Source organism: Stomoxys calcitrans, chromosome 3 (genome assembly GCF_963082655.1).
Source record: "Stomoxys calcitrans chromosome 3, idStoCalc2.1, whole genome shotgun sequence".
In the NCBI taxonomy this organism is placed as follows: Eukaryota; Metazoa; Arthropoda; class Insecta; order Diptera; family Muscidae; genus Stomoxys; species Stomoxys calcitrans.
This window is the reverse complement of record NC_081554.1, coordinates 102276570-102291146: the sequence shown is the minus strand read 5'-3', so window position 1 is coordinate 102291146 and position 14577 is coordinate 102276570. Positions and strand designations below refer to the sequence as shown.

The following is a 14577-nucleotide window of genomic DNA, read 5'->3' as shown; positions in this document are numbered from 1 at the left end:
GCTTTCCAAAACTATGTGGCCTAATGTAGACTTGAAGAGGTCTACCGCTTTGCTGTCATTAGCTAGAACAGACGTCTCAGTCATTGTGTCCGTCATGACAGGTCACTGTCTAATCGGAAAACATGCTGACAGACTGAAGGTTGCCAGCAACGACTTTTGCAGAAGCTGTAAGGACGCGAAGAAGAAGTGAATATAGAACACCATCTGTGTATGTGTCCCGCACTAGCAATTGGAAGGAGTTCTACTTAGGTTCTCATTTCTTTGAGAACCTGTCTGATTTAGCGGATGTGAACATTCGAAAGTTATTGGGCTTTTTAAAGCGATCTGGATGGTTCAACGGTAGGAACGAGAAGGCATCTTCCTTCTTCTGTTTCTGTGGTATGGACGAAAACGTGTAAGTGAGTCTGATGGCTGCCATTGCCACTTAAACTAAACCTAACATAACGGTCGTTAAGGCCAACCGGGACGATATGGGACTGAAATAATGATTTCGATTTTTCAATAAAATATCGCATTTTTTCTACTTGTCGCACTGAAATGTTCATTTGTCCAAAAAAATGTAACTCCACCACCACGAATAGTTTTCGTTTGTAATGGTTTTGTCTACAGAGTGCAAAAAAGGTTGCATTTCTTACACCATGCCAAGTCTAAGGTGTAGAATGCAGCAATTTTTACCAGCTGTTATCATTTCATAGATCCCTACACCAAAATAGCGGGGAACACGGAATAAAAAGCTTATCTTGAAAGCCAATATTTAAATAAACTTGCGGCACTTCACCCATAAAACAGCTGATTGCCGTAATAAAAGCAAATTTTGTTTAAATGTTTGGAAATGTGTATTTTGTCAGCGTTCTCTGTTTTATATGCAAAAAATAACATCGCTATTACCAAAACTTAACGCAGCTTTAAAGTAGGTTTATTTGACAGTTTTACAAAGGAAATAAAAAGTTCATTGCAAAATTAAAAAATATTCTTTTAATTTTTTTGTTTGCCTTTTTAGTTTTGCATATGAGCATGATCGTTTGAAAATGTAAAAAGTGCAACACTTTCAAAGGATTGGGCAATATTTGCAAAATGTTGTTCCGTTTAAGTCTAACATTGTTTTCTAGAATCGAAATCGCCATAAGGGACTTTGATAGTAGAGTACGAATCACACACCCAAATTTAGAACAACGTTGAACTTTAAAACTATCGCAGAAAGTATGTATTTGAACAACACATACGATAAAGAAATAAAGTAATGTACATCCGAGAAAGACCCATGGCTCTGGGCACCAGCTTCATAACAGTTAAAGAAACATTCTATTGGGTTGCCCAAAAAGTAATTGCGGATTTTTCATATAGTCGGCGTTGGCAAATTTTTTCACAGCTTGTGACTCTGTAATTGCATTCTTTCTTCTGTCAGTTATCAGCTGTTACTTTTAGCTTGCTTTAGAAAAAAAGTTTAAAAAAAGTATATTTGATTAAAGTTCATTCTAAGTCTTATTAAAAAAGCATTTACTTTCTTTTAAAAAATCCGCAATTACTTTTTGGGCAACCCAATATTTTAAGAATGCACTTTGGGGTTTAGCGAAGCACATCTAGCTAGCTAGTATTGTTATTAAAGTTGATTTTGTTGTGTTAAATATGTGAAATATTCGGTTTTTAGAAGAAAAGACCGGTACCCTACCATTACTTTGCAGTTTGGTAGAAATGCTTTTAAACTAAGTTTATATGTGAATTATCTAAAAACCAGTAAGGAAAGGCAAAAGTCGGGCGGTGCCGACTTTATAATACCCTACACCTACCCTATAGGTACAAAGTGGGAGCTATTGCTAATTCTGAACCAATTTTGATGGACCTCGCCGGATGTTTTCAGATGGGTTATTAAACAATCCGTATCACATTTCGACCAAATATGTTCAAATTGTAATAACTACGATTCACAAATGACAACATTATTGCAAATTACCCAAAATTTGCTAATGAGGTACTCGTCGAGAAAAGCGTAGTAACAAATTTTGCCAAGATTGGTAAAAAAAATGCTCTTGTAGTGGCTCTAGAAGTGAAAATTGGGCGATATACATATATGACAGCTATATCTAAATCTGAACCGATTTCTATGAAATTCATCTATAATGTATAATGCCGAGAAGCATAAGAAAATCCTTCCTGCTAAATTTCGAGAGAATCGATTAACAAATGGCCATTTGGTTGTAATATGACTGCAAATAGGACGTGAATACGTATATGAGAGCTATGTCTAAATCTGAACCGATTTCGAGCAAACTTTGTAGACATTGTGAAAGTCGTCGGGGAAAGCGTTGTACAAAATTTTGGGAAGATTGGTCAATAAATGCGCTTGCAGTGGCCCTAGGAGTGAAAATCGGGCGATATATATATATATATATATATATGTATATGAGAGCTATATCTAATTCTGAACCGTATTCCATGAAATTCACCAGTAATGTCGAGAGTCAAAAGAAAGTTCTTCCTGCTAAATTTCAAGGGAATCCGGTAACAAATGACCATTTTATTGCAGGATTACTGCAAATCGGACGAACATATATATGGGAGCTATATCCAAATCCAATTCGATAGGCTTCGTCTCTAGGCCGAAAAACATGCCCATACCAAAGTTGAAGACGATCGGATAAAATATGCGACATGTAGTTTGTATGCAAATTAACATAGACAGACAGACGGACATAGCTAAATCGAATCAGAGTGATGCTGAGTCGATCGGTATACTTATCAATTGGTCTATCTCTCTTCCGTTTGGGTCTTCACTAAGTTATAATACCCTGTACCCCAGTAGTGGTGTAGGGTATAAAAAAATAATTAGCCAATAAAAGAGTAATTTGGGGGCTTAAAGGATTAAGGGGGGTATAACCATTTAACGATTTAAATTGGGGGCTATAACCATTCATGATCTAAGTGACGGAATTTCCCGTTACTTTAATTTAAGCGCATAAAAGTGTTGCTTCGGCCAAAGAAGAGCACATATGTTATTATCAAATTTAAATGTGCCTACAGTTAAGGCGAAAGAATATACCTTTAAAAACCCTCTCCTGTAAGATTGTAATTTCAACTCTTCCAACATTATGACGGTTGGGGCTCGATGTGTCAAGAAAACGTAAACCAAGGTATTCATGCTTTTAAAAATTCTGCTTAAATTTTTAGGTACTGCTGATTGTATCTGCACTTGGGACTAGTGCCGGTCTCATCTGCCTGGGTGGCTATATGTGGCTAGATAATGGGAATTCGTCCTCCTGGATTCCGGTAGCTAGCTTCTCCTTCATTATATTTATTGGCTGTTGGGGAGTTATAACACTTCCATTCATTGTGGTAGCGGAAATTATGCCGCCCAAAGTTCGAAGCCTGGGCTGTATGCTTTGTATGCTGTCGTTGTGGACATATTCATTTTTTCTTCTAAAGGTACGTTATCTGAATCGCTGCTTTCCTTCAATAACAAATAAAAATGTTTCTCTTATGACTCAGTTCATGGGATTTTTTACGCAGATTATCGGAATGCATGGCTTAATGTTCGCGTTTTCAGCTTGTAGTTTTATGGGAGCTGTATTCATTGGCGTCTTTGTACCGGAAACCAAAGGAAAGTCTGTGGAAGAAATCTTAAATAATTTATAGATAAATTACCCAAAAACACATAAATACACACAAATATTTTCGCTCCATTAATCGCAATAAGAAAGAAAGACTTTCAAGAAAGCCAACACACAATGCTATGTTTGCTGTATTTTATTTAGCGCAAATCACAACTATCCGTAATTAATCGCATGATATCGATAATCATACAGTACAACTTTGCAATGACATACCATACAGAATATTTGACTTGCACTGGACAGGACTAAAATAAAACAAAACAATTAAAAAAGTTAATTTACAATGCAAATTTGCCCATGAACATTCCACTAAGGAAATTTCTCACATATAACTGAGTGCTGCCCTATTCATGTTTAAGCTCAATGATAAGTTGATATACAGTTTATTAATATACGGGGTTATAAAAGTGACAGCACATAAAGAAATTGTAGCGTACAGCTAAATAAAAGCTTTTCAGCGTCATATACTTGATACTATTGTATGTTTGAACCGTTTGCCAGCTTTGTTTTTGAGCGTTGCGTTGAAAAATACTACTCTGCAAATACCACAAAAGCAAAGCTCAAAAGTTAAAGAATTTTCAACTTTGACCACTGAAATCGAGAGTCATTATGTGTTGCCGTACCTGAAGTAGTGGTTTAATGCGTCGAAGTTAAAAGTTAAATACTTTTGAGCGTTGCTTTTGTGAAATTTGCTTGCAGAGCTGTATTTTTCAACGCGACATTCAAAAACAGCACAACACGCTCATTCTGTTTCGGTTACAAATATCAAAATTTTCGTGTGAGTTACATATATCATCTTACAGCAATCGGTAAGTGGAGCGGGCGTATTTTTTTCTCGCCCTCAAATATAAGCAGGGTGCGCCAGAGAAACTTACTTATTCAAAAAAAACATCGGGGCAGTGAATTGGTTGATGAGAAGGAGCGCATCTGAAGGGCGCTCCGCTCACTCATTGCTCAACTCAACGTGCCTTCCGCGCTCACCTTGCAATTCCTACTCACAGACAAGTTCCTGGCCGTAATTCGATTCTGTCGTGGTAGGTAACTCATTTCGGGAGTGTGGAATTGTCGCAAAACCCAGAAATGGACTTCAACCGGCCATCAGAACTCCGGAAAATATCGAAAGAGTGAGGCAGTCAGTTGTGAGTTCTCCCCGGCATTCGGCTCGTAAACACAAGGCTGCTAGGGGAAATTCTGACACCACTGTTCGACGAATTCTCCACGCAGTACGCCGTGCGTTCTGCCCGGCGTTTGGCTCGGAAACACGTAGCTGCTAGGGGAATATCTGATTCCATTGTTCGACGAATTCTCCATCAAGAGCTTTAATTTTATCCCTATAAATTGGTTGTTTTGCAAGAATTAAATGATCCCGATTATGTTGCACATCAAAATGCATGTAAAACGCTGTTTGACAACCTGCCTGAAGACGCCGTAGTTTTTTCGAGCGACGAAGCTCACTTTCACATTTCCGACTGCGATATTTGAAATCCCTGGCTTATGTCGATCGACCATAGCACACCTTAAGAACAACATTCGCTATTGCCAACATACCTATTGATATATTGCAAACAGGACTGCGAAATCAGAGTGGAATAATTTCCTAGGTTGAAAAGAGGATGCAGATATTAATCCGCCCCATGCCACTATGGACTTAAACCTAAGCCAGTAACCGGCTTGTTGTGCGCTCTAAAAACTATAAAGAAACCTCTAAAAAGAAAATTTTAGTTCATAAGTTGGTTCAATCTGGTATGGTGTCTCCACCAATCTCCATTTTTCCTTTCCATCTTCGCTCTTTTTCGGTACTACTAATAGTGGTGGTTTTATGCGCTATTCGATGATATCTAATAACTTTTTAACTACACTCAAAAAAGTAACCCAATTGTTGAGTTAAAATAAACTACTTTCGAATAAAGTTGAACTTCATATGGCACTAAAGACATTTTTATTCGTTTTTAGTTAATGTAGATCTAAAATATAATTACATCAAATGATCTTCGCTATGGTTCAACGTCAACTAAATGGAACTAAATTATTCATTATTCAGTGCATATGATGAACAATCGTGAAATATATTTTTAAATGAAATCAACACAATTGGATAAAATATCCGAAACAATCTGAACAAAATTTTAACAAAATCTCGGCTTCTATTCCATTCATATTTAACCAATGCGCATGAAATAATTTATTTAACTGTAGATGTATTATTTATACTCATATTAATCCTTTGTTTTATTTTATTTATGTATTTCAAATCTACACGTAGTGAATTTAAATTTCGTATATATTAACTATTAAAATAAAAACGTTCAGACATTTGGAAAAATTCCCAAATAAGTCGCAACGAAGTAAGAACCATATTTTCCAGAAGTTCCGTTAAGCCATATCCACAATATGTTATGGACTGTTGAAAAAGAAATGAAAGTGTTGAGTATAGATATGTAGTTTTATTTTCAATCTAATACTTACCATCAAAAGTGTACGCCCGTCTGTAATTAGTAGTAGTAGTATTCTTTATTTCATTCATTTAATAATGTATAAATTGAATTTGGTTGCAATATATGTAAGTTAAGTTTTAAAGTAAAAAATAAGAATAGCATATTGATATTTCTTATGACATTGGCCTACGGCCGTTACTCTACTGTTCAAATGTTATTATTTTGTAATAGATTTTCATAGTTTAGAAATTGAACTCGTGTAACAATGGTTCTCTGTACTGAACACAGATTTTTATAAAGTTAGCTAAGGATTTCCAATCTATTTTGAGACCATATAAATGCAAATCATTCTCATCAAGCGAAACCTTTTGGAAGTATTGAATTCGAAATTCGCTTAAAGCGGGACATTTACATAAAAAGTGTTGCAAACTTTCATTTTCGTTTGTATTACACATTAAACATCGAGGACTTGAGTTGTGAGGGAAACGGGTTTCATTCAGTTTTATCATGTTGCTTCTGGCCTTAAATATCTATGTTATTTTGCCTTGGATATAACAGTTGTTCAGGTATAATTGACCTACAGATGCATCAAGTTTACCAAAGAACCTTCTCGTTTCATTTGCTTTCGCCCTATAGCCATCAATCTATTTTGATCGCAGGTTTTTTAGTAAACGCTCACTATTTTGAATCTAAGTATGACTTGAGTTGTAGTCAAGACTCTCCATATTGTTTTCCAACATAAGTTCATTTATTTTCTTGGCCCAGAAGAGTTGACGCCGATGAATAAGTTTTGCAAGTTTATGTTGAAGCCTTCTTCGTTGTATTCAAACATGGCTCGATGCAAATATTTTAGGTGTGTACCAAGGGTATATACGTGCCATTTTAAACAGAGTTTGTCCATTTCTTCGAAATTAGAGAACCCCCATACCTGGGACCCATATGTTTGAATGAAAATGGTTCCATTTCGCGGTGGCTGATACATTCTGCTTACATAGAAAGTTTTTTCATGTTGAATTTATGCTATTTTTGGCCGCTTGATTTCGTTTTTGGATATGCTTGGTGAAATAAAGTTTTGGTGTAAAAATCATGCCTAAATAGCAGTATTCAGAGGTGAAAATAATTTGTTCGCCTTTATAAAACCATTTTTCATTTTTTGAAATTCTTTCTCCTTTTCTAAAAATCATTATTTGGGACTTGTTCAGGTTCACATCTACATTCCATAGTTTACAGTTAGTTTCTAATTTATTTGTCATCCGTTGTAATACGTTTACATCGTTTGCCAAAATTAGTAATTAGTAGTATAAATCCTTTGCGAAATCATTTGCAAAAAGTTCGTGAAAACAAATTTAAATATCAAATCATTCTGTTTGTAACTCCTCGAAATATTCGCCTAAGACCCCATAAAGGATATATATTCTTGATCGTCATGACATTTTAAGTCGAACTAGCCATGTCCGTCCGTCTGTCTGTCGAAAGCACGCAAACTTTCGAAGGAGTAAAGCTAGCCGCTTGAATTGCGTCTAGAGTGCGCAATTCCAATCCGATTTGGCTGAAATTTTGCACGACGTGTTTTGTTATGACTTCCAACAACTGTGTTAAGAATAGTTCAAATCGGTCCATAACCTGATATAGCTGCCATACCGATCTGGGATCTTGACTTCTTGAGCCACTAGAGGGCGCAATTATTATCCGATTTAGCTGCATGAGGTGTTTTGTTATGACATTCAACAATAAAAACGATATGGGATATAAACCGATATGGGATCTAGACTTCTTGAGCCTCTAAAAAGCGCAAGAACTATCCAATTTGGCTGAATTTTTTAAAACGGCTTCTCCCATGACCTTTAACATACGTGTCGAATATGGTATGAATCGGTTTATAGCCTAATACAGCTCCACTATAAACCGATCTCCATATTTTACTTCTTCAGCCCCTTAAGTGCGTAACTCTTACTAGATTTGGCTGAAATTGTACACAATGACTTCTACTATGGTCTCCAATATTCAATATTCTTTTATCCTTTGTTTGCCTAAAAAGAGATACCGTGGAAAGAGCTCGACAAATGCGATCCATGGTGGCGGGTATATAAGATTCGGCAAGGCTGAACGCTTTTACTTGTTTTAATTGCTAATGCTTACCCACATTTCAGGACGTTTAACGCTGTATGTTCGGCCTATTCGATTTGGAAAAGTTTATAACTACAATAATTTCTCCTATACCACTGCAGCATATGAAATTTCTTCCTGTAATTATATTCTGAGACAAGAATGGAAAACATTATTTGAACAGAAAGAAGAGATGAATATCGTGACTCACCAAATTTACCTTGGTAATGTTATTTCATATTTTTGCATCTTTTAGTTTTTGTTTGCTACCTTCCACAACCTTTTTTGGAAAATACGTACATGAGATTGAGCGTTGTCAAATGCCTCACGGGAATGGTTTGTATGGCTTTCAGCTGTTACCTGTTTGTGTGTTGCTGACGCCTTTTTGTCGGCGACACATGCGCATGATGCGAACTGCACAGTGCAGATAAATAGAGGAAAATGTAAAAGGTGTATTTTCCTTTCAAAATAAGAATTTGTATCACTAATATAACTTTAAAGGCTTCTAATGGCTTTTTGTTTAGAGTTTCTGATATGGATCCATTTATGCTATACAAAGTGAAATCACAAAACAAACCTTCTTGTATTATGATATTCCAAGTTTTTAATCATGTGATTATTGAATGACTGACAAACAACGTGTTTAGCCCCTTTATAAATGCATTAAAGCAATGTGTGATTTTACTAAGAAGAATGGGTTTTATCATCTCTGTTAAAAAATTTGTCAACCTAAGTTTATTTTAAGCAAATTTTTAAATTAAAACTTGTAATTGAATTAAATTTATTCAATTATACTAAAATTCGGGAATTTCGTAAACAAATTTGAACGAATGTTTATTCACATTGAAGAATATAGGTTTGTAGGAAGCATTGAACTCAACATAACAACATGTTTATACAGGATTCACTAATAGAAGGTTAGGTCACATGCAAAAACACAAAGTGGATAGGCCCCATAAACATCATTAAGGATGTCAAACCTGACGACTGAAAATGTCATCATATAGGAGAAAACGTAAACAAAGAATGAATGTAAAAAGAGAACAAGTTGACATCCTCAATGCCAAGTACTGCCAAATATTAAAAAAAAAGTATATCGGCTGATCGCTTGGCTTAACCTTATTCAGTGAATCCTGATGTTTATATTGGGTAAATAAAAACGTTGTTTGCTATAGGATTATTTAACTTGTTGAGAAGAAACTTGGTCAAGTAAAATGACTTCCCAAACCTAAGTTTATGAGCCATTTGTCACTAATTACAGATGAGTAAAACTTACTAAAAATTTGCATTTTCCCTTGTTTTAATTAAAATTTAACCAAATTAGATTAAAATTTGTTAACTTATTTGTGATAAGTGTTTTACTTTATTTTATGCGTACCATTTTTTATCTCGTCTTGTTGTGTATGTGGTCATCTATAATTGTTTATGTATACTGGAATGCAGTCTGAAACTCTTAGATTTTGCGTATAAAAATTGTTATAAGTTCACGTTTCTCCCTCCATATGAAAAACATCTGATACTCTTTAAAAATGTGTTCTAACTCGACTCGTCCTTCACGTCAAATTTCAGAATACCTAATAATTTTCTGAACATCGCCAAAATCAGCACATTTTGGTGTATTCAGTCTCCTTACTATGGTATAATTTCGTAAAAGCTCTAACTCGAAATCAATGTCTTCACATGATGGAATTCGTTCCATGGTACTATTGTATTACTAACAAATATACCTGTCTGGATTTACTTATTAAAAATTATGCTATCCTCACTTATATCCAATGTATTGTGATTGAATGAATGCTTTTTGAACTTTTCTCTACCGTTATGCAATAATTCCTACTTATCCACGAACTCATGGGAATGGTTATCACCTCACCCCTAAACTGAGCGTTAACGTGAATGTGTTGTAGTCAATTCTGCATAGTAATTTGGAAATGAAATCCCTTCTTAAAACTCCGTCCGTTGGTATTGGAAAATCCTTGGCAATGGTATGGAGCTTTGATGCTCCTACTGAATTAATTTCTTCCTTGTGATCCCTGTAAGAATTTTTGATTTTTCTTGTCTATCTGTCTGGAGACAGGAGAGTCTTAGTGAGGAGTCAGGTGGCACTGGCTCTTAATTAAATACTGAATGCCATGATACTCGAGATGACAAGGCGAGTTATTGGCGCCTTCAAATAACCAATGGCCAACATCAGCGTCTGTTGCCAGGTTAGTGGCGGCTGGAGGCGAGTGTGGGATCTTGGAGCAAGCGGCTCGCCACAACGTGGGAAACACGTGCAATCCCACAAAAAAGGACCATGATTTGCCGATCTGCACCTTGAATGTCCGCACTCTTTATAGAGAAGGTGCAGTATACGCTCTGGCGGATGTATTAGATAAGTACAAGGCAGATATTGCCGCCTTACAGGAAGTGCGATGGATTGGGAATGGCGTCACTACACTACCAAAAGGCGACGAACTAAAAAATAGCTGCCATAACACGAGGCATGAACTTGGCTGTGGATTTGTGGTTAGTCGGAGACTGAAACACCTTGTCTCCAGCTTTACTCCGGTGGATGATAGGCTAGCCACAATCCGCATAAAATCCGTACTTGGGTACCGGAAGTCTCCTCCAAGAAACCCATGGTACGACCAAGAGTGTCGAGATGCTACTGAAACCAAGAATGCGGCATAGAGAGCAACTCTGTAATCAGTAGCAACGTACCAAATAAAGGAGAAGTATCAGGAGAAAAGGAGAGAGGAGAAACGTCTATTCCGCACAAAGAAAAAGGAAATAGAAAGACGTGAGTGTGAGCGAATTGAGATGTACAGGAGTCAGAATGAAGTCCGGAAATTCTACCAAAGAATTAAACTTCAAACCGATGGCTTTGGTGCAGGCACATCCTCTTGCAGAGACAAAGAAGGAAATCTGGTAAATGATAAAGATAACATGCTGAGGATGTGGAGAGAACATTTTATCCAGCTGCTAGTATCCGATGTTGGCGGCGAAGAGGATACCGCAGAACCAATCCCTGTTGATAATAATGAATATTTACCAACTAGTCAGAATGAGGTCCAAGTAGCAGTGACCCGACTAAAGAACAACAAGGCAGCAGGAGCCGATGGATTACCCACTGAACTATTTAAGACCGGAGTCGACACGCTGATAAGGCGTATGCATCAGCTTATCTGCGCAATCTGGGTAGAAGAACGCATACCCGATGATTGGAACCTCAGCATACTATGTCCCGTACACAAGAAAGGAGACAAGACGGAATGTGCCAACTACAGAGGAATAAGTCTCCTCCCCATCGCATACAAGATACTCTCGAGCGTACTGTGTGAAAGATTAAAACCTAAAAATGAGATTATTGGGCCCTATCAATGCGGCTTTAGACCTGGTTAATCCACATTAGACCAGATATTCACACTACGCCAAATCCTGGAAAAGACCCGAGAAGGGCAAATCAAAACCTACCATCTCTTTGTTGACTACATAGCCGCATTCGATACTCCTTTACGTTCAAAGGTATTTCAAGCCAATCCCTTGGTATCCCTTCAAAATTAATAAGACTGCAGGATGATACTTGCTGATACGCGTTCCTCATTTAATACCAAACGTGGTTCCAGAAAAGGCGACAGCCTATCGTGTGATCTCTTTAATATCCTGCAGGAGAAGATTATACGAGATGCAGATGTGAATAGATATGGCACACTAATCACAAGAGAACATATGCTACTCGCCTATGCCGACGACATCGATATCATAGGTCGGTCACCGGAAGTAGTAATGCAGCCTTTGAAAGAATCGAAAGAGAGTCAGTGAAAATGGGTCTGGCAGTAAATGGAGATAAGACGAAAAGGATGGTTTCATCTCCCAAAAAGCCTTACACAACCTATAAGATAAAGAAAATGCAGAAAGTTGGGAGCCACAGCTTTGAGACAGTCAGTAACTTTTTCTACCTCGGCACCGAAACGAATGACACCAGTTTTGAGATTAAGCGAAGAATAACACTGGCAAACAGATGCTACTTTGGAATAAGTAAGAAGTTTAGAAACAAGACGAAGATAACACCACCTCTCGACAGACGAAGATTACACTATACAAGACACTGATTCTACCCGTGCTGTTATATGGTTCTGAAGCATGGGTACTTGTGAAAGCAGATGAGGCAGTGCTTGGAGTATTTGAGAGAAAGATTCATCGTAAAATATATGGACCAGTTTGCGTTAACGGAGAATATAGGCGACGTATGAACCACGAGCTGTATGACGACGAAAGCATAGTTACATGCATCAAAATATAATGGGTGCGTTGGCTAAGCCATGTTGTCAGAATGGATGAAGAAGCTCCAGCAATTAAGTCTTTTGAAGGTAAACACGGTGGTACACGCAAACCGGGAAGACCAAAAGCCTGATGGAAAGATCAAGTTGTGGGAGACAACTCGAAACTTGGTGTCAGAGATTTTAGAATGAGCGCAGAAAATCGAGGCGCTTAGAACGCAATTCTACGTTCGGCTAGTGGAACAAATATTTTGTCATAGCCAATTAAAGTAAAATAAGTCTTGCAATCATAATATAATTACCAGGTAGTGTACCGTAAACAGCTGGCTACAACTTTTTCTCGCGAAGTGCACTATCTGTCAACGAGTTTTGCTTGTGCGTGTGTGTTATAGTTAAGAACCGTAACACACAAACAACGACAAACGGCGGGAACTTGTAATACACAAAAAATCAGAGTTGCACTAATCACTGATTTTGACAGATAGTGTACTCAATATTTTGTTGTTGAGCAACTGCCACTGCCTGTAAATGAATATATCTTGCTTGCAATTTCACCAACATTATTTCGATACCAGTGGAAGATGCTGGCAAAGACTTTTGGAAAGTTGTTACAAGTTTAAGTTTTCAAATAAAGTTTCATTCGTTTCTTTTTAAATAGTTTTGTGTTTCATTATTTATTAATTGTGAAGGGGTGGGTTTGTTATAAAAACATGCATGCATGTTAGTAAGATCCACACACACATTTGTGTGTACACATGCACGTAAGCAGCTGGTAAATTGGTTGGTGCCATACTAATTTTTATATGTAAAGCCTAGTACTGACATCATTCAAAGTGAAACTGCCTATTAAATTATTGCGAAATTCAACGGACTCTTTTTCTTTGTCAGAACACAAAGGTCAAACAATAACATACAACAAAGACAACAGTATGCAGAGTTGATTCGGCCCATTTCGTGAGAATTTAATTGCATTTGCAATTAAAACTGTGCGAAATTTAATCTGATGCAGCGACATGTCGCTACTATTTTGCTCATAGAACTCTACACCACTTGTACGAAATGTGTTCACATTATCTTCGTCACCATTTTTTTATAGTGCGTTTTGACAGTTGTTTGTGTGAAAAGTCGAAGTCAGTACTAGGCTTTACGCGTGCAAGTCAGAAAATATTAATATAGGCTGGTTTGTATTGAGTGAGTTACACAACAAATGCACGCACGCATCTGACGGAATAAGTTAACCAACTCCCAACTTTGAACGTGTTTCAAGGCACAAAACATATGATTTGAATATGTTTACAATTAAATAAATATTTTTCATTCCTTAAATTAGAGAAATTCTTTTATGATTTTAATATTGAACCACATTATTAAGAGTTTCCATTGAAATTAACTTTGGAAATGATATAAATAAGTTGATTTTTAAAAATTCGTGTGAAGCATATTCAGCTTCGTGGCAAACAGACTTGCACTGGAAAGTTTTTTTGCGTTTTAAGGTGGAGTTACATGTCTCACGCAGCACTTATTATTAAATTAAAATAGGTTGATTTTTATTGTATGAGTTACACAACAAATACACGTTAGCATCTGACGGAATAAGTTAATCAACTCGTAACTTCGAACGCGTTTTAGGGTGCAAAACATATGATATAAAAATGTTTAGTGTGCAAAAATTGTTCTGCAGATTTTTAAAAATTCGTGCGCAGCAAAAGGCGCTTGGCAAGTAACTCAATCAAAAAAACGCATTAGATTGCTCAAGTACGCATGAGTGCTGCACGTGTTATGTAACTTCGGCTTTATTTTTGGCATTCACGGCTTATCTATTTATCTTTTAAAATAAAGGGTGATTTTTTTGAGGTTAGGATTTTCATGCATTAGTATTTGACAGATCACGTGGGATTTCAGACATGGTGTCAAAGAGAAAGATGCTCAGTATGGTTTGACATTTCATCATGAATAGACTTACTAACGAGCAACGCTTGCAAATCATTGAATTTTATTACCAAAATCAGTGTTCGGTTCGAAATGTGTTCAAATTTTGACAAATTTTGTTCAGCGATGAGGCTAATTTCTGGTTGAATGGCTACGTAAATAAGCAAAATTGCCGCATTTGGAGTGAAGAGCAACCAGAAGCCGTTCAAGAACTGCCCATGCATCTCGAAAAATGCA

At 36.8% G+C, this 14577-nt stretch overlaps 2 protein-coding genes across 6 annotated transcripts in view; one reads left to right on the top strand and one right to left on the bottom strand.

Annotated features, from left to right (window-relative positions):
• Nucleotides 1–3728, top strand: part of LOC106085857 (facilitated trehalose transporter Tret1) — an 80684-nt gene extending 76956 nt beyond the window's left edge. For both annotated transcript variants that reach the window (XM_059365153.1, XM_059365152.1), the window contains 2 exons: nucleotides 3166–3420; nucleotides 3484–3728. In XM_059365153.1, coding sequence (XP_059221136.1) covers nucleotides 3166–3420; nucleotides 3484–3630 — 402 coding nt within the window. In that variant the 3' untranslated portion in view covers nucleotides 3631–3728. The remainder of the gene's footprint in view (nucleotides 1–3165; nucleotides 3421–3483) is intronic.
• LOC106091729 (facilitated trehalose transporter Tret1-2 homolog) overlaps nucleotides 1–14577 on the bottom strand; it is a 282586-nt gene that overhangs the window by 253046 nt on the left and 14963 nt on the right. Inside the window, exons 1-3 of one of the 4 annotated variants that reach the window (XM_059365147.1) lie at nucleotides 8727–8843; nucleotides 8361–8563; nucleotides 8183–8300 (exon numbers count right to left, since the gene is read on the bottom strand). The gene's annotated coding sequence lies outside the window, so the exon portion shown is untranslated. Of the gene's footprint in view, nucleotides 1–8182; nucleotides 8301–8360; nucleotides 8564–8726; nucleotides 8844–14577 lie in introns of those variants that run through there. The other 3 variants (XM_059365149.1, XM_059365148.1, XM_059365150.1) reach the window with 3 other exon arrangements.